General features: G+C 32.4%; 1 protein-coding gene across 1 annotated transcript in view; it reads left to right on the top strand.

Moving 5' to 3' along the window:
- The window catches only part of DNAJC1 (DnaJ heat shock protein family (Hsp40) member C1), a 220,476-nt gene that overhangs the window by 62,261 nt on the left and 136,731 nt on the right, over positions 1-21,484 (top strand). The window contains exons 2-6 of the mRNA XM_080811148.1: positions 4,570-4,671; positions 5,162-5,208; positions 11,571-11,736; positions 12,617-12,714; positions 13,710-13,803. Coding sequence (XP_080667274.1) covers positions 4,570-4,671; positions 5,162-5,208; positions 11,571-11,736; positions 12,617-12,714; positions 13,710-13,803 — 507 coding nt within the window. The remainder of the gene's footprint in view (positions 1-4,569; positions 4,672-5,161; positions 5,209-11,570; positions 11,737-12,616; positions 12,715-13,709; positions 13,804-21,484) is intronic.

Genomic DNA, 21,484 nt, shown 5'->3' with positions numbered 1-21,484 from the left:
AAATTAGCTATTAATAATATTGAGAATCCCTTGTATGTAATGAGTTACTTCTCTTGCTGCTTTCAGGATTCTCTTTCTTGGTCTTTGACTTTCAACAATTTGATTATTATGTTTTAAGGTATGGCTCTCTTTGAAGTGATCCTACTTGGGATTGTTGAGATTCTTGGATGCATATATTTATATCTTTCATCAAAATTTGGCTGTCCTCATGCATTTTTTTCTTCAAATATTTTTCTTTCTCCCTCTTTCTTCTCCCTCTGGGACTTTCATTTTGTGTAGGATGGAACTCTTTATGGTGTTGCACAGGTCTCTTGGGTGCTGTTCATCTTTTTTCATTCTTTCTGTTTTTCATATCGGATAATCTCAATTTGACCTATCTTCAAGTTCATAGATTCTTTCTTCTGCTCAGCTCTGCTTTTGAGCCCCTCTAGTGAATTTTTATTTTCAGTTATTTTATTTTTCAAGTCCAGAATTTCTTTTTGGTTCCTTTTCAAAATTTCTGTCTCTGTTGATATTCTAAGTGTGGTGAGACATGACTCTTGTATTTTAGTTCTTTGTACATGCTCTTGAGCATGTTTTAAATAGTTGACTTAAAGTCCTTGTCCAGTAAGTTCAATGCTTGAGCTTCCTCAAGGACAATATCTATTAATTTCTTTTCCCCCCATACTTTCTTGTTTCTTTGCACGTTTCATAATTTTTAATGAGTATTAGACATTTTGAGTACATCATTTAATCAGATTCTCCCACCCTACCAGGGGTTCTTTTGTTCGTTTTTTGTTTGTTTGGTTGGTTATATTTGTTTGTTTGTTTTGGGTTTTGCTGCTTGTGGTTTTATTTGTCTAGTGACATTTTTTAATTTTGTAGTGTATGTTCTTTCTTGTGTGTAGCCACTGACATCTCTGTTTGAATTGCTTAGTGGTCAGCTAATGATTCAACAGATTTCCTTAAAGACTTGGACCCGGGGGGTTGGGGGTGGTACTTAGTCTTTGCTAGTGGGTTATATGTATATATTGGGGCATGGTTTCAACATTTAACTAGGTTTACAACTCTCTCTTAGCTTTCACTTTCTGCTGTGTCCAAGCTAAAGATCAGTCAGAAGTGAGAATTTAGGACCTTTGCAGGTCTTTCTGAGTACATCCTCAGAAAGGATGTACTCCACCTTGGGCATGCACATAGTCTTCTAGTTTCCAAGGAATATATGGGAGCTTTTCAAAGCCCATATGCCCCAAAGCATCTTACTAGTCTTTCTTCCCAAGCTTTTTGATGTTTCTATTGTATGACCCAACTGCTATCCCTTGCCTTATTTTGGAACTAGCTAATAAATTTACCTTTAAGTGTTTTTAACAAATGTCCTAGATAATTAATTACCTCTCTGACTTGGGAGAGTACTGAGTTTGTTAAAATAGAAGTAAGCTCTTTACACAGTCCATCAGGGAACAAGTAGACCAAAACAAACAACCACAGTTAAGAACCAAGTCTGTTTTGCTTCCTTCTGCACTAGGAACCCACACAGAGAACTCAGATTGGTATCTTCAAGACCCTAACTGAGAATTAGCCGTCTTTTTCCTGATTAAGTAGTTGCCTGGTTTGAGTAGTTTGCATAGTTCGGTTTGGGTTGATTCTGACTATTTTTGCTACATTATTTGCTGTGTCGGTGAAGGAACAGGTCCTTGGAGTTTGCTACTCTATTTTTGCTGACATCCACTGCTTTTAATTTTGACAAACATATTACTTTCATAGTTGGGGGTTTTGGGGGGACTGGCTTTTGTTGTTGTTTGTTTCTTTAGAATAACCATATGTATCTTCTTTACATGGGTCATCCAAATACTAAGATAATTCATGCCCAAGTTGCCAAGGAACTGTCACATTTAGAAGGAAAAGAATTCTGGCAATTGAACCCTGTAGATCTGATCTCAATAGCGTTAAAGATAACCAATTCACCCAGGACTTTCAACAATTTGATTATTATGTTTTGAGGTATGGCTCTCTTTGAAGTGAGCCCTATCAAAAAATTTTCTTCACATGCCAGAGAGATAAAAAGCTAATCTAGTGATTATGGGAGGTAAATGTTCTAATATGCAGGTCTCTCATAGAAATATGATGTGAAATGTTAGAAAAGTTAACACATATCAGGGTCTTTACCTTTAAAATTGCAGTTGAACATTCACATTGTAGTTATGTGGATGTTTTCCATATGGTTTATCAGATCGCTATGAATGTAACAATTATTCTCACTGCCTTCCCAAAGCTGTAGCCTCTTGTGAAGTGACTCAGTCCAGATCTACTAGCTGGATCTAAAGAGCTGACATAGGAGTCTCTGATTCTGATAAAACACTTTGGGGTTTGAGTTCTATTTTCATCTGTTTACCAATAGCATGAACTTGAGCAAGTTACTTAACCTCTCTCTGTCTCACTTATCTTATCAGAAAATGGACCTAATAACAACTATAGTTACTTCATAGCTTTGTTATAAGGAAATAAGATTCTTAGAATAATTTACTAAAATTAAATACATAAGCTAGTTTGAAGTGAAGCTTATCTAGAGCATGGCTTTTAGGTAGGGAAATCCTCAAGTTTTTCAGTTCTGTCCACTTAGGGTGGAGCTAATTGGTGAAATAACTGTACTGGGCAGATTCTCAAGAGGAAAAAGTCAGGCAATACCTGTGTGTACGCTGAGGCACTCATTCTTTAGTTAGGAGGGAATTGTCTGTACCTACAGATGGGTGCAAAACAAAAACATGAGGTTAGGGAACAGCATCCTAATGTGTAATGATCTGGGAGACCAGCAGGATGGGCCAAGATAGTGGGAGATAAAGCTAAAAAGATTGGAAAAGACAGATGATGAAGGCACTTGGGAGTTACTGAAGGGTTTGAAATAGGAGAGCCATCTGGCTACATTTATATTTAGAGCACATATTGTGGCAGAAAAATGGAGAATTAGAATCAGCATGGCAAGACTGGAAGGAGGGGACTATAAGTTATTTTTATTTTTAAGTAAGTCATAGGTGTTCCATAATGAGCATGCATTGATTTTGTAACACGATAAAACATGTAAGCTTTATTTTATAAATCTACTTTGGGAATTTTTCTATGATATAGTCCTAATTTAATAAAATCCAAAATTAAAGTCCTAGTTAGAGAACAGTTATTCATTTGACATTGACCTCTTCACTCAACAAAATCTCCATCACAAATTTTCAGTAAATAATCATCCTTTTCTACTGCATGTTACCTATGAAGAATTTGAAACACATCAATTCTATTTAGCAAATTAGAAGGAAAATTTTAACTGTATTATCTTCAAAAGTTACTCTGCTAACTTTATATCTTCTCAGTCCTCTGTAAGGCACAAAAATATTCACACCTAAGTTGAGATTTTTAGCAAGAGTGACACCCTGGAGCAGTAAGCCCCAGAAAATTGATAATGAAAATAATGGTTCATAAAGGAAAGCTTGACAAACAGATTATAGTCTCACTTTACTTCTCTTCAGCTCTATTTCGTTAACAACTATTTAGTCCCAGGGACAAAGGTTTTTGTTCTGTTTTGGTTTGGTTTGGTTTTTTAGGCATTTGAACTTTTTCAAGTAAAGTAGTTTTAGAAGTTAATAAATTTTCAGCTATAAAACAAAATACAATTTAATAAACAATTTTGTTATCATTTTGTACCACTATGAATATGCTAGTTATTGGAATAATTTTTAAACTCAGTGGAGATAAAGTTTTAAACCCAGTTTTACATCGTGTTCTTTGTTATCGTTATGTCTTTTACGCTGGCCGTGTAAAACCATGTTTTCTGAGTTTATCTATACACACAGGATTATATAGGATGTAATTTTAACATCCACTTAATCCAACATATTCCTACTGAATTATTGTGACTTTTTAAATATGTTTGTACTATATTAATAATAGTGGGCAAATTTATTACTACCAGCTAGACCATGGAAATTGGACACCATTGAAAACACCCTTGGAAGTACTAAAAAAATATTAAGTACAATACATACAACTACTTCTAATTACAGTTATTTTGGATAAATACAAATGTAACTGCCTTCAAATAGGCATACTTTTGACATGGGAAACTGAGATTCCATAGGTTGTGGCTTGATGGTAAATTCAATATAAATAACAATGAAGAAACCACATATGGTAAGCGTGGGATTCAGAAATTGGCTTTAAGATTCTCAAATAAATAAAGATCTTCTTTGAAGGCACATGGATGTATTAATTTTTAATTTGTTTCTTTTTGATCTCTTAATTACTGAAAAAGATTTATTGGTTAATTTTAGGAAGGCAAGTGTTTGAAAAGTTTTGCCAAACACTGTCTTCTTTAAATGACTGTATGGTAATGAAAAGTTAAGAGGAGAGCCAAATTAGATTGAATAATTGTTCAGTCATGTGGGTTAGGCTAGTTGCATAGCCTGGTTGTTAGACTGATTGCTCAAATTACATTGCCTGGGGTCCTGCACTTGGTTGGCTGTCTTCTCAGATCTTAACAAGGTTCTGGGAATTTCTTTTTCTGACAACGTTTGCTTTGTGTTTTTCCCCTCCCCCTACCACCTCCAGGATGCTTCATCTGCAGACATTAGAAAAGCATATCGTAAGCTTTCACTGACTTTGCATCCAGACAAGAATAAAGATGAAAATGCAGAAACTCAGTTTAGACAAGTAAGTGAAGTGTGCTGTTATTATATATATTTTATAACAAATTTATAAATAAATATTTTCTAATAAAAATAGTAACTTGTATGTAGAATAATTCTGTTGAAAATGAGGTTGTAGTTTAGAAATAGAATGCCATGTTCACTCAATTTTTACAAAATATCACCATCATTTTTTATATTAGAATCTCTAAATTCTTGGAGGGTCATAATTGTCATAATTTTCTTGTCTAAATTACAGCTTTTGCTTTTTAAAAGCACATTTAACATAATTATTACTTTTGCATCTTTCACAAAGATTTATTTTGGTATCAAGCATTTTTTAACCTCTTAAGGTTCTACTAAAAATAGAAAATGTTACATATAACTAAGATATCTGTTCATCATATATATGAGCACATAGGGTTTTCTGCTTGTGCATTATAGTGTGTTCACCTTCCTAAGTGATTTCTTATAGCTGAGAGTATTTTTATTTTAAAGTAATGCTTTTATTTTAGTTGGTGGCCATTTATGAAGTTTTAAAGGATGATGAACGAAGGCAGAGGTGAGTGTTCATTTCTGCTTTTGAATTAAGATGTTACAGTTTGATGTCTTAGTTTGTAAAGGAAGGAATTGTCTTACTAGACATTTATTATAAGTCAGTATTTTATTTTTGTTTCTTCCTATGTTTAGAGCAGAGTTAATTTCTATTGAAAATATTCACTAGGTTGATTCAGTACTTGTACACTTCAGGATCGTGAGTCATAATCTTACCAAGTCATAGCTCCATTAGATACGATTTAACATGAGTGTCTATGCTGTGGGACTTTCAGATACCACTTGACTTCAAACAAATGCCCATTTTTGATATATCAGAAATAGCTCCTAACTGTGCTTGGTGGTCTTCTCCGCTCCCCCATTCCTTAAATGTTTTGGAATTAGGCTGTTAGTGATACTCATGTTATCACAATTTCTTGATGTTTTCTCACTCTCAAAATAAATCTGTTATTTGTGAGTAAGAGAACAGACTTGTGTAAGTCTGTAGAAAATAAATGTGGAAGAAAAGTACTTGTTTCTCTTTCCTGTTTCTTTTGCCTCCTTCCCTTCCCTTACTCTGCTCTGGTGATTCTGCATTTAAGTTAAACTTCGGAGGGAAGACAGCCCCCTCACTTCGAGACTTCTCTGTGGCCCTTTCAGAAGAGTAGTAATAAATTTATACGTAGTTTATAGTGCCAGTGACTTAAGAGGAGATTGCAGAAAGGCCCCTTTCCTTTGCTCCTTCAGAATATGTGGAATGTGTTGACAATATTGCATTAGGCTTCCAAGTTTCTTAAGTCAGACCCACAGTAAGTATATTGCGGGGGGCAGCATATTTTGCATCATGCCTCAGAACACAGGTGCACATACACACATTTGAAGCAGAAATTTCACAAAACAATAGTATGTGGTACAGACTGATATTTTCTATTCCAGGCTAGTGTAGACTAATCTTTTCTTTAAAAAAAAAATTCTTATCTATTTAAAAAAAAATGTATTATCTGGAATTATTCTATATCCTAAAATGTTAGCTACTACTCTTGCTTCTCATCTTAACTCTTTAATTTGAATACCTCAGTTTGTCAGATTGCAAAGCAAGGACTCAAGATATTCTCTGTAAGTGTTCTTGCTTTATAACAAGGGCTGGCATTGGTCCAGATACCATAGCAGACATTCCTCTGGTTTGAGATAATCCATAGTGTTGAAAGAGTCCTAGAAGTGTGTTGAAAGAAGTGTTGGTCATTCTGTGCATATTTTCTAGTTGCTTTCTCTCCCTGAGCCCCTAGTTTTATTTCACACATCAAGAATGTGTCTGTAAAGATAGCTTTATTTAGTCTCCCTATGTCTTTGGCATCAGATTTTGTCTTTTTGTTTGTTGTTACCTTAAAAGTCAGTAAACTTTGTAACAATTTCTTTCAGTTCCTGAAAAATCATTTATATCTTTACAGAACAAATCACTTCTTCTGTATAAAATGTTTCTTCATTAACATAGATGCATCTAACATTCTCTTTTTAGGATTCGTTCCCTTTGCAATGTTTTTACAGTGTTAGTAGAAAAAAATGAATCTGACAGTTACACAAACAGCTGTAGTATTTATACCCCTTGAGGCACAAGTAACTCTTTGGTAACTGGTTTTCCTTGAGGCAAAAATCTTAACTAATCAAGCTGAGAATCACTTCTCTAAAGCTTGCGCCTGAGGCCAGGTGACCTATGTGTATTTAAACATATAGGAGAAATGCACCTCTCCAGACAATTACCTAATGTTTCTAAGTCCTTTAGGAAGAAAAACCCCAGTAGTCATTTTTATCTTCTAAAGGAATATTGTCGTATGCTGGTATTAAAAAATGCCCTTTGGTATCACAATTACTTATTATAAATATTCATTAAATAAGTACTTTTAAATGTGTAACCTCCCAGGAATTTGCAGTTTGAAAAATTGTCATATATGTTTCTTTATTTATTTCCCTTATGAGTAATTGTGTTTTCACTAAAACCAAGTGCATTCTTTAATTTTGGTAGGAAAGAGAATAGCAATGAAGTAGATAAAATAAACTAGATAACCTTTTTTTTCTTTTAAGGAAAAGCAAATTTTATTTTTAAACTGACTTACTTAGGTATAATTTGCATACGTAGAAGTCACCTATTTTAAGTGTTCAAGTCAATAATTTTTAATAGATTTACAGAGTTGTGCAGACACCACAATCCAGTTTTAGGACATTTCCATCACCTCCAAACATTCCCTGAAGCCTGTTTGCAGACAATCCCCACTCTACTCCCAGACCCGAGTAATCACTGATCTCCTTTCTGTGTTTATAAATTTCTTTTCTGGGCATCTCCTATTAATGAAATCATGTAATGTGTACTCTTTTGCATCTGGCTTCTTTCTATGACACTCTTTTTGGGGCACATCTACATTGTAGCATATACCAGTAGATAATTCTTTTTTATTGCTGAGTAATATTCCATATCGTATACAACTTTTGTTTATCTATACACCAAGTGATAGACATTTAGGTTGTTTCCACTTTGGGGCTATGATGAGGAATGCTGCTATGAATACTCACGTTTAAGTCTTTGTATGAACAGATTTTTTTTCTTTATTTCTCTTGAATAGATTCCTAGTAGTGAGATTGTGAATAAATTTTGGAGCCTTTTTTTTTCTCCCCAAAACATAGACTAGAGTATGCAAATAACAAGTTTGTGTGGCTAGTGTAAGGAAGGCATAATTAGCCTTTTCTCAACTCCCAGGTACTTGTTTAATTTGGGGAATAGCAGCTCAGCTATAGTCTGACATAAATTTCTGTGCAAGTGCCGTGAGCGTTAGCTGAAAAAAGTACCAAGTAGATACTAGTCATTACATATATACACTAGATTGTGCTTTAGTAATATTAGTATATTACTTTTATTTAAAATCTATTATAAATTTTTAACCAGTATTATTTGCTAACCCAGTTGTGCAACTTTAAATTTTGGGGGGATTTTCGGTCTATTTTAAGGTACTTTATTTGTAAAAGTTGTATATGTTTTTTTAGTTTACTAAATAAAATCATGTTTTGCTTACAAATTCAGCAAAAAGTATAGTTATCTCAGCCTTAATATGCGAAACATTTACAAATCCATTACCTCATTCTAAATTTGATTATAGATGTGTCTGAAGAAAAATAAACACTAACCTGAGAGTAAGAAATCTATCTTAGTACCTTCTCTAATTAGAAGATATAAGATACCTGTTATATGGAATAGAGAAAGTGCTATATTCCACAAGTTTTTGCATATGTATACATTTTTAAAGGAGAGTAAGATCGATTAATTTAGATGTGTTTCCTGTTTGTGATCTTTGTGTAGGTAATTTTTACTCTTGGGTCCAAAATGTGACCTAGATGGTCATTGTTGTTATTGTTTTAAACTAAAATTTCAAATTTTGTATGATGGGAAATTCACAGTTTAGGCACATGCTAGAATTATTTAAGTATTTGTTTTCATAACCTATGTTTTCTATTTTAGTTTCATAGTAACTGTTTTACATTTCAAAATATGAGAATATTTTATATTTATGTAACATTTTTTCTGTTGGTAATTTAAACATTTTTAGATTTATTTGCTTTCCAGTGTTTATATTAGGCTAAATAAATTTGATAAATTGAGATTGTAGAATCAAATTTACTAATGATTACATAACCATTATTTTATGTTTATCAGAAACATTTTAAGAAAATCAAAGTAAACATATATTAAATCATATATTGAATGTGGTATTGGTTAATCAGTGTCTTAATTTCCAAGATATTAGCCTTTATGACTCCATATCATTTTTTGCATTAGTGATATTTTCATCAAACATATTTACTTCTGTATTTTCTTATAATGATAATGTGCATATTCTTAATCTGGTTTTAACAGGTTATTCAGAGCAGTTTGTGTGAGCTGAATTACAGAATATTTTATCACTGCTATGTGTTAAATATAGAAAAAGCAAAACACAGTGATGTTTTAAATTTTATGAGTTGTCAACACATTTTTTTCTTAAATAATTATAAATATAGTCTCGGTATATTTTAAGAAATATCTTTATTTTTCAATGTTTCAGGAAAGCAGTGATTTATCTTTAACAGCATATATTCTTAAAAAGTGAACTATAATAGAAGCTATCTTCCCTTAAAATGGCCATTCGTATGAGCCATAATGTTCATTGATAGTAAAATCAATAGAGCATTGATTCTAAGCTTAATCCTTGGAGACTGTTGTTTAGAGTGGCAAACATAGCTTAGTAAATATCTGGTTCTGTTTAATGTGTTCAGTGCATGAGGTTTTGCTGTCTTGAATTTGGCTGTACACTAAACACAACTTGTATGTGGGGTAGAAAAAAGTAGCTATTAATTACATACATAGCATTTCAACAATGATAGTGATAAAATATGTGGGATAAGATTCATAGCTATGAGTTTAGTTATGTTTTCTTCCAATACAGTTTAGATCTAAAACAAATTTAATACTTATTAATGCTCTTAGGGAATTGTCACAATTTCCTTAGATGTTTTTTGTTAATAACCACTTTACATGAAGTTAATTCATGGGACAGATTAGCTGAAAATAGTGATTTTTATATTCACTTCTTTTTCCATGAACAAATCTGGAGTAGAATATAGATTTAGAATAAATTCAGGATTTAACATTCATTGGCCTTCATTCAAATGTAATCCTGAAACATTTTTGCCAATCCATTTCTAATTTAAACTGAGTCAGTTTATACAAAGATAAATTTAAACAAACTTTTGAGAGCCGGAATGATAGTTTTTGATGAAATCTTATTATTTTATCTTGATATTATAGTGTTCAAGAATTGCTCTGCATATTTAAAAAGGAGAATATTTAACATCAATTTTGTCATCCGGCTACTACACAGCCATATTTTAATTTGTACACTATTGTACACTACACATTGCCTTTTAAGAGTTTAGTACTAATTAATGTCTTCTGCTTTGAACACTAGTTACTCTGATCTGCCATTATTATTAATAATCTAAGTTGATCTAAATGTTAGGTTTTCCAGATTTGCTAATAAAATATATTTCAAATTTGTAACCAATATTTTTCTACTGAAAAAAGAAGTTGCCTATAATAAATCCTGTGCTTATTTTTTTTAAGCATATCTCCAAGGTATCAATTTAATAACTATCAAAGTAGCTACTGCAGTTGTTGCATTTAAATTGATTTACATGTCAAGACTGGCAGTTTAGCAGCTGCGCTATTATTCCTAGATCGGTCAATTTACTTGAGAAAAACCTACTACTGAGTTCTACTGACCTGCCTGACAATATAGGCCCTATTTCTATTCCTGTAATTAGGCCTGCGACTAACTCAGAATATTTTTAATTAAAATATTTTGGTCAATGTGTTGCACCAAATTAGGCCTTTCAGTGAAGATTTAATTCGAGAAATAGTGTGATTAGAATATTTAATGAGTTGTGTTCAATTAAGATTAACAGGTTGTGTGTTTTGAACATACAGTGTTTGTGTGTGACCATTTTGAGTTTTACAATCATAAATGTTACTCCTGATTTTTAACCTTAAAAATATTTATCTTTGTAGTGGTCTGACAGGTAAATTTCAATTCAGTTGAAATTTTATTCTAAAGAAAGCTGATTTAAAATGTATTACTAGAAAAGCCTTTATTTGTTATGTTCTTTCCTTCCAGCAAAGCCAAAAATGAGGAAATTGCCACTTAAATGTTTACAAATAAACAGTTTTATTGAGAAATCTGACATAAACACTGGTTGTTTCCCATCTTTTTTTAATTTGGAAACTTTATTCTTTAAAGGAATTTGAGCAATACAAAATTAAAAGGTACTCATAGGCTTCTAGTCATGAAGAAGCTTTGATAAAATAGTATATATAAATATTTCAACCTTAAACTATAGTACAGGGTTGGAAATAATAGCACAGACTAGAAAATTCATCCTGAATTTGGTTCAATTAATATAAAATTCATGGTAACAAAGAGCCTCTTATCTTGATTTTTCTTCCGTGGAGATCTTTCCTTTTGTTGCTGACTTCTGTGGTAGGGTCTTTACTGCAGACTATGATAGAGAAGTAGACTATATGTCTCGTTAGTTTAGATGTCATTCCAGAAGTCACGTCATTGGGGTGCTGTTAAACACAGGTCTGGTATCCACAGTATATTACTGTGTATCTTTTTGAAGGTTGTCTGTGACTATACTATATGCAGTGTTTTGAATTTATAGGCCATTGTAATGGTAATAATCTACATAAGTTTTATATATTTTGGAGAAAATTCTTTTCTCTTTCCTCTTCTTAAGTATAGGCATGAATTAATTTTTTTGCTTTTATTTTAAACTCCCCATGAAAAACTGTTGTATTTGCTACTATAGGTATGATGATATTCTGATCAATGGACTTCCAGATTGGCGACAGCCTGTATTCTACTACAGGCGGGTGAGAAAAATGAGCAATGCTGAGCTGGCATTACTTTTGTTCATTATTCTCACAGTGGGTCATTATGCTGTGGTTTGGTCAATCTACCTGGAAAAACAACTGGTAAGTATTAGTAATAAATCAAATGATCTAGCCTCCTTAATTTTATATGGAATTTCAGACATTTTATTTTTCAACTGATAGAAATTTCAATTTTTCTATATATACTTCTTATCCTAAAAGTTTTGTACTCAGTATTTACTGTTCAATGTGTTTCTAAGTAAAGAAGAACCCATGACATAAGAAAAAAAACTTCTTTTTAAAAAAATGTGGCATTGGAGTTTGTCATAAAATTTTGTGAAGGCCCAAATATCTAGCTGAAAGTTAAAAGGTAGAGCCATGTTTTCTTTCTTGTCACCTTCCAAACAGAAATATTTTTTATACAAAAATGATTTTTAGAAATTTTTGTGTTATAGCCTTTTATATAAAGAATGTTTGCTTAAAGGTTTTAAATATATGACTTGAAGTGAGTATAATTTTATAATTTCAGAGATCAGTTGATTAAAAAATTACACTTTTCTTATTTTAACATACCATTACATAAGTTTATTCAGCTCTGAACTTTTATTTATGTGCTGAAGATAATCAAACATATTTATCAGTATTCATAAATTAGCATCTGTTTACTCATTCTTTTTGAAGTGACATTATTAAAGTTGGATGAATGAGAAAAAGTAAGTTGAATGCTTTCTCCTCTTAGAAAACTTTGATTGCTATGGAGATACACATGACTGACAGTGCTGAACTTCATGTGTGTTTAAGAACTGGATGCCATGGCAACAGTTATTGTTAAAGATTGATGATTTTACTTAATCATGTTGGACCCTACATACATTTGCATAAATGTTCTTCTATAATGTTTACCCTTCACAGAAGACTCTTGATAACATTTGAAGAGTACATGTTAATGATAACCTGTAACCATAATTCTTTCCACATTAAGGATGAACTGCTTAGTAGAAAAAAAAGAGAAAAGAAAAAAAAGACAGGCAGCAAGAGTGTGGATGTATCAAAACTTGGTGCTTCAGAAAAAAATGAAAGGTGGGAGCATATAAAAATATTTTGTAATTTGAAACTTAAAATGTCTTTGATATGATTCAACTTAATATATATATATTCATTTCAGATATGTAATACTTACATCTGTAGTAGGTTTTTTGAAAGATTAGTACCGTGCCATAGTTTATGAGACAAGTCCTAATCTTAGGCAAAAGTTTCAGGTTTTTTTCTCTTGGAAAGTATAAATACATGTTTAAGTAATCAAACTCCCAAATTCTTGTCATTGTGAAATTTTTATACTGAACTTTAGAAATAAAGTATTCCTAGAAAAAAAATCTGTCACTTTAGTGTTTAGCTCAGAAGTGACAATATGTAGAAAGGCAGTGATATGCAGTACACTCAAAAAGATACCATTTCTAATATCGATTCATAAAAAGAAATAAAGGGTTTAAATAGTTCACACAGCAGGGCAGGAACTGGATCAATGTGAGATGGAGATCAGAGACTATTCTGCCTGTCTTCTGTTCTGATGACATCAGTGAGTAATGCTTCAGTGAACTGCAAATGACATTAATTTTTATGTATTGGTTTGTTTATACTACAGTCTTCATATCTGGTTGTCAGCACTTGGGAACACTCTGATGATGCTTAGTCTTTTATAGCTGAAGTAATCATAAGGTTTAAGAATTCATTTTGCAGAACTGATGAAAAGTCCAGGTTAGAAAGAGGGCTTTTGTTTCTTCAGCTTTATAACTTGTCTAGGAGTCTCCTTCCCCCAAATCTTGCCTAAATTCTCTTAGTTGCTATATGTACTAATGCACTTATGTGTAAGTACTAATGTACTTCATGATAGGCTACATCAAATGTAGTGATAACTGTCATAAGTATTACATTGAAAAATTTCCTCATACTTTTGTTGAAACAGGTATTCATTTCATAATTCATGAAAGAATTCATGATCTTTATAAAAATATTTGTCTCCCAACATTCTTTCTATATTTTGCTTCTTTGTTTTTGTTTTTGTGTTTTCCCTTTAGATTACTGACAAAACCACAGTGGCATGATTTGCTTCCATGCAAGCTGGGAATTTGGTTTTGCCTTACACTAAAAGCATTGCCTCATCTAATCCAGGTAAAGCATACCTCTCTCATATAATATTAGATGCTTTCATTTTAATTATTCATGAAATAATTTGTGCTCATGTCTGCTATCTGAGTGCTGATATACAGTGGATGCTTTATAATGGTGATTGAATTGATAGAAGTGTAAATCTATTTAGAATAGTTCTAAAATTATTTAGGTATCTTTTCCTATAACTGTCTCTTACACTGCTTTTAGAACACCTTAGAATTCTAAGACATCAGAAAAAGGAAAAAAATACTATCATTAAGACAGATATAAGAGCAATAAAAATTTAATTCACTGTCATCATTTAAGGCATATCCAGAAAATAAGAACTCAAATAAGGACTCAAATAGCCAGTCACCTATTATTTTAATGCATTTAAGAAGACAGTATTTTTAAAAAAACAAACACTCTACATGAACATTTGTATAATTATGCAAAAATATATATTGCTTTCCATTTTATTTGCAACTTGAAGAGGAGATATTTTATCTTATATTGTACTCAGTTTTGGTTGCTAGTCGGTCTGGATCAAACAATAGAATGTGGATCTCTATCATATTATTATGGTAATTTCTCTTATTTTTTCAATATTCAGCATACCAAAGTAGATTTTATTAAATTATTGCTTTGCTAATTTTAATTATTACATCTGGTTAGAAAATTCCCAACACATAAACATAACATTTAAAAGTATATGTAATAATAATAGTTTGGGTGTACAAATTTTGAGATTAAGTTTTAATTTTGGGGAGGAAGTATTTCATTTCAGAAAATGTTTAAGAAAAAAAAAAAAAGAGAGAGCCAGATAATTCCTACCCAGTCCTACCCACTTCTTTTCACATATCGGAACTGTTCTTCCTAATCATTTAAGGAAATGAATCACTCCAACTTCTGCATTTTATTCTCTTTCTTCCTCTTACAATAAAAATTTTATATTAGAGGGGAAAATGAAATTAAAATCGCTAGTGTGTTTCTTTCTAAATTTTGCGAAATTATTTACCAATCTTCCATCAGAATAGTTCATCTTAATAGTTACTGCTTACAGAATCATATATTTTGTTTATAGCTAATAGAGAAAATTACAGTATTTTTGTAATTTAAAAGCTTTTGTTTATAAGTTGTTTAGCATATTATCTTACTTATTTGAATAAAAACCCAAAATCCTTATATGCTATGTATGTGTCTTAATAAGAGAGAGGTAAAGTATATTTACCATACTAGTATGTGTATGAGAAGATGTGACCATAAAATATTTTAGGACATGTATTTTCATGTTTTTTCAAGTGTGGTTTTTGGTTTTGGGGGTTTTTTGCTTTAGAATCTGCAATAAGCAAACCAGAGCGTAGGTGAATTTATAGGCATGAGGCAGAGTAAATAGAATATCACATAAAATGTCAGTTGAAACATTTCTTTGTAATTTTAAACTAAGCCATTTGAAACAACATCTACTTGGTAAAATTAACATTTCCTGGTTAGTATGCAGAGTGATTCATAAAAACAGAACCAATGTATTAAGAGGGCTTTGATTTATAAGTTATTATTTTAAATTATCTCCCCATAGTATCTAGAGCTAACAGATGGTGTTGCCTCACCATACCTTTTTTTATAGTTAAAGAAATTAGGAATTTTACAAAAAAATTTTAATCTCTCTAGAAACTCTGCTTTCTTAAACTGTAGGATCGGTTTGCATTTTAAAGTTTTTATTTACTTGGTGATACCTGTTGCTTTCAGTTTTGAGATGCTAGGCATTAAGTTTTTAAAATCTTTGTAAATCTCACTTTTAAATTTTGTTCTAATTTTTTCTTTCTGATAAATTCATTCCAAGAATAAAAATAAAACAATTCTCCTTTTTTAAAGCAAATACTTGGTATTTTAATTCTGCTTTGGGGACATAAGATTCTTTTTTTTTTTTTTCCACATTCACTAACGAAATAATGTAATACAGTAGACTGATACAAACTGTGAAAGTGAAAGTATTGCAGATTGATAAACAGAAAGCTTGAGCAAAGCAGTACTGAGTAGTTGCTGTTAGGATTAGATGTTTCTGCTTTTTTTTTCTTCAGTCTACTGTAAACTTTGCATTAATTTATCACCCATAAAATTGTGTAATGTGAGTACATATGCCTTATCCACAATACTAAAGTTTTGATGTGATGAGGTCTTAAATAAGATACTTGTGAAATTGAGAAGCCCTCCTTACCTAAAGCAGTCTGGGTTGGTAATTGGTGCAGTAGTCAAAAAAGAACCCTACTAGAGCTCTAAGTATAAAAAAAAAAAAAAATGATACAGATGATGTTAAATGATTTAAGCATGTACTTTACATTTATTCACCACTCTTGTGATATAGTGCCGTTGTTTTGTTTTTCCTTGTGTATACCGCATCTATAATCTTGGTTTCTTTAGGGGCAGACTTCCACATGATTTCTTAAAGAAGAGTTAAAATAGACTCTTGCAAAGCAATATAATTGTATAATCCTTATAGATTTTTATGATTTCCCCTGTCTTTCATAACTGACAGACTTATATCTAGTTAACAGCATTTTCAGCAACTCTTTTATTGAGCTTCCCAAAGCATCTACTTGGTATTCATAGAAACAACTCTCTTTTTTCTACTTACTTTTCACCTTTTTTATATAATACTTAAATTGAATCATATAATTACAATAACAAGTGTTATTGACACATCCAGCTCCTATAAGCATGCAATAAGTTAGTTAAGCAGGTATCAGTTAAGAGAATTTTACTTCTGTCTGTGAATCCCTTAACTTCCGTGAAATTCATTAAAACTGGTCTGCAAGGATTCTGTGTAAGTATTTAGCTATTCGATAAGAAGGAGGGTCCAAAGGGAAACTCAGAGACTTCTAGCAAATGGCCTTTACACTAGCCAGATCTGTACTTAAATTTTTCCTTATCATATCAACAGCTGTTCATCTCCAACTTCTTTCCTCCTATTCTTCCTCTAAATACCCATTCCTTTATTGTACTTCATATACATGAATGGTTATCCAGTGGGAGTTGGAAAACTGGCAGTTCTGGTTCAGCTTATGCTCCTAAGTTCACTGTTTATTACTGAGCATCTAAGATCCCTAAGAAAACTTCTTATAACCTGATTAATTTAACTAAATTATTTTCTATCCCTCCCACAAAAAATTACACATGACAATATTTACATTAGTATTTGATGTGTAAAGCTTCTTCTAAGTTATATATTTAGATAAATAGGTTAGACAATTCAGTAAAAATTTATTAAACATGTCAGAACAAGGCACTCTTAAGGGGCCATAGAGATGAATATGCCTTCTGGGACCTTATGGTCATGTAGAGATTATAATACATAAATTAAAATAATTGTAATACAGTATGGCATATAAGCTTCACATATGTAATATAAACAAAAGACTTCTATAGATGATCAGACAAGTAAGATTGTCTCCATATAGCATGACCAGGGAAAACTACAAAGAAGAGTCACTTGAATTGAGTCTTGAATGATGAATAGACCATTGACAGTGGAGTGCCCACTTTGTGTACAGGGTAGTATGCAAAAATAATTTCATAGATACAGTAATTCCCATACAATCATTCTGGGTTGAGGTTGAAAGAGACTTAATAAAAACATTATACAACTGCTTTTTATTAAAAAAAGAAGATATCGCGGCGCCTGGGTGGCTCAGTGGGTTAAAGCCTCTGCTTTCGGCTCAGGTCATGATCCCAGGGTCCTGGGATCAAGCCCCATGTCGGGCTCTCTGCTCAGCAGGGAGCCTGCTTCCTCCCCCTCTATCTCTGCCTGGCTCTCTGCCTACTTGTGATCTCTCTCTGTCAAATAAATAAATAAAATCTTTAAAAAAAAAAAAAAAAGGAGAAGATATCACATAGCCCATCCCATTACTGTCTTCTAAGCTGATATTCCAACTCTCCAAACTCTGTATATAACCATTCAGGAATTTATACTCTAATAGATAAATCTGATATGGGGAATCTATAAAGGCCATTTAGACAGAATAAAGTTTATTGATTAGACAGCAAAGTATTTCCATCCCACACATCTGTCAAAGACACATACATAATGTTACTAGTGGAAAAGTTATAGTGCATAGTGGGCAGAAAAGACCCAAAGTTGTTCTGTGATCAGACTGGATAGAGATAAAGGTATATCTTTGACAGCTTCCTTTGCTTTTCAAGAAGGTCCTTATTACCTCCAGCTCTCGGTTGTTGTTTTTTTTTTCCCCCTTTCCTTTGTTCTGAAAAAGATAATGGGAAAATTGTAAGAATTGATAGGTGAGAGTGAGAATAGAAAACTAAAAACTATTATACTTGATATATATAAAATATTTGATAATGTTAAATAGATATCAAACATTTCCCAGATTAGAAAATATCCAAGTAGAGGTGTATGTATTTAGCAAAATGTATATTTCATATCATTCATGTACTCACATATGCAGAAAAGTAGAAAGTCAGATGAGAAACCAAAGTAAGAAATGTAGAGAGTTTTTGTAAATTGATGAGTAGACGGAAGGTTAGCGTGTGCATAGAGCGATGAGAGAAGATTAGAGAAGAGTTAAATGCATGACTACATGCAGAGAAGTTAGGAAAACTTGAGAAAATATGTTTAGTGCAGAAAGCAAGTGGACTGATCAGAAGACATGGAATGTGAACTAGAATATAACAAGGAACTTGGACTATATCAAGAGAGGCATCATATACTTTGAGCCTAGAATTTAATTTTAACATTAAAAGTTTAGCCCTAGTGATACTTAAATCTTACCAGTCTGTTTCTGTTCTCATGGTAGTTTCAAAGGGAATACACATTCTCTTGGAATCTGACTAAACAAGTCTTCTCTGTTGGCTAATATCAACCTGTAATCCCAAGAAATTTTTCTAGCCTCCAAAATGCCCTTCTTGGATATTTTTTGATTTATCATATATGTTCTGAAACATATTCATAACAATAAAAGTAGCAAACAATTATTGAAATACACTATGTGCATATTTTCAGTTTAACCCTTATAACTTAGTTTATTTTTGTCACTGCCTATCTGTGTTGGAGTCTCATATATTTGGGCCCATAATAATTTAGACTGGCAATACCACCAATTTCTCATATATAAAATCAGTAAGTGCCATATATGCTAAGTGATTACCAGTCTAAATCATGGTCTGTTCATAGTTCTCTGTACTTTCTGAGATGAAACAGATCTTAGGTATTCAGAATTTATGTGCTTAATAGTTTGTTTGATTCTGTGGGAATTCAACATTCAAGTTTCTCTCTACCTGCTATGTTACATTTCTTAGTTACATAATTTGTAAAATATAAAATTCCTTTATGTGTGCATTGCCGAAAGTTGTAAATTTTTCCCATTGTTTAGTCCCAGCCCCATCTTTTCTCACTACCAAGCTGATCTTATGTGAACAGTCAGACTAAAAAGTACTGTAGGAAATTTCCAGCATGCATAGCAACGCCACTATCAGGATTTGTAGGTTGCTTAGGAGTAGTGTCTGAGAAAATAGAGAAATCTTCTCCACAGTGCTGTGGCTTTTGCTTTAAAAAATAAAATAAAAGTTGCCTAAGAGAGTAAAGGGAAAATTATACTTTACAGAACCATCTGTAAATGGAGGCATCCTCCCTCCCAAGAAGCTTCTCCCATGGATACTACAACTGTGGACAAGCCTGGAGGTTACCCGCTGTACAGTGAGGGCCCTTCCTTTCTAGCCCCTTTGCTTCTGCTTGCTGGGGCTCTGTCAGAAACCAAATAAACAAAACATTCACAGCTAATTAGCAGTGAAAAAAAGCTTCTAAAAGTCTTTGAGGCAATTGTAGCAAGCTGAGTTGCCTGTTCTCCTACGCAGAGTTAAACAGTTTCTCCAAGGGACGAAAAAGTTTACTTTTAAGAACTTTCTAAAAAATTTTGCAAACATACTTCATGTGGGCAGTATGCAAACAAATGAAAAGAGATGGAAAAGTGTGTCTGAATTTTTGTAAGGCTGAAACTCTACTGCTATAGAAAGACAGAGAGAGAAAGAAAATTGGAAACACCTCCCAACAGAACACAAAGAATCCATTCCTTCTGCCCTCTGAAAGGGGGGCGTAAGATGCAAGTAGTCGGAGGTCCAAATACAGAATATAAAGTTGAGTTTTTAGGTTTTTGCTAGATGGAGAAAAGATTTAAAAAAACACAAATGTTAGGTAGGATGTTAGAGATAGACAATCTCATTGATTCCATATTTTATAGATAAAAAATACTTAAGACTCAGATTGGTAAGGCAGTTTGCTCAAAGTGACACAACTACTAAATGGTAGAAATGAAACTTAAAGCAAATGAAAATAAATGTTAAAATATGAGACCTATAAAAGCTGAGAAAGAATAAACTTTCCCAATAGTGGGATAACTAGCTAGGTAATTACTTTATACTGAATGAATAAGCTCTCTGGTCTTAAAGTCCCTACCAGAGTATTTAGACTGGTTCTGATTATTATAAAAGTTATAGAAGGATTCTTGCATTGAGTTGGAGCTGAATAGATGACTTCTATAATCTCTTTGGTTTCTTAGCCCAAGTGGGAAAAAGTAGCTCATAGGCCTTATATCTTCTTGAATACCACTGACTCAGGGAGAGGAAGGCATAGCTTCTGGGTTTTTCTTTCATTTTTATTTTATTTTATTTATTTTATTACTTTAATTTATTTAATATTTTATTTTATGAATTTTTTGTGAATTCAATGTACAAAAATTTTAAAAATTTTATTCGAAGTCTACAATTTAAAATTTTTCCTGTGTTCCTCATTGTAATTTTATTACATATTATTTGTAATTCTGAGGGTACAGTGTAAGGCAATGGGAGGACAAAACTTGATATAGAATAAATGACTGTGTGGGCAGATTTTTAGAAATGTACGTCCGGTATTTTTCTATGTTAAAGGTTTTATGTAAGCGTCAAACAAAGGAGATTTGTGCTGTCCAACAATCAAAAAAAGAAATGGAACATCCTTCATCTCTTTTGTAGTTACCTGTCCCCAGAGCTCTTCTATGTTCTTATTCCTGTAGAATTGGTGATAGGTAGCAATTCACTGCTTGTACCACTCTAGATCAACGCCCTTCTTTCCTAAGTTTTCCTTCAGTTGTTTAATATTTTGAATTTTATATTGGGAAGTAAAAGTAAACTGAAACACAGCAAACAGTACCAGCTCAGCATGTTATTTTATCACTTAAATGAACAATGTCAATAATGTTAAAAGGAAAGCTTTTGATACGAATATCCTCCATCTCATAACTCACTACTCTTGGAAATATTACATCTTCAAGGGTTACATAAATGGTCATCATCATTAGGAAGCCTTTCCTGATCAGGCCAATTGAAAACTTCCCATTGTATATTCTATTAACTTCATAGCACTTATTATTTGTATTATAATAAGGATTGAGTGATAGACTATGGCAAGGTACAGATCATCCTGAAAATCCAGTGGCTTAAAATTTTTTTCTAGTTTATGCTACTGGTCTATCACTGGTTGATAGGAAAGAGGGCATTGTGCTCTAAGCAGCCATTCAGAACTCAGAATAATGACATCTTTACCATCTTACAACTGTACCCACCTGGAACATGTGGCCTCCTTCTTCACAATGGATGAGGAGAGAACTGGAGGACTGCACGAGGTTTTTGATACTTTGGTTTGAAATGATACATG

Source organism: Martes martes, assembly GCF_963455335.1.
Source record: "Martes martes genome assembly, chromosome: 8".
NCBI classification, from domain to species: Eukaryota; Metazoa; Chordata; class Mammalia; order Carnivora; family Mustelidae; genus Martes; species Martes martes.
This window is presented reverse-complemented; position numbering and strand designations above follow the sequence as displayed.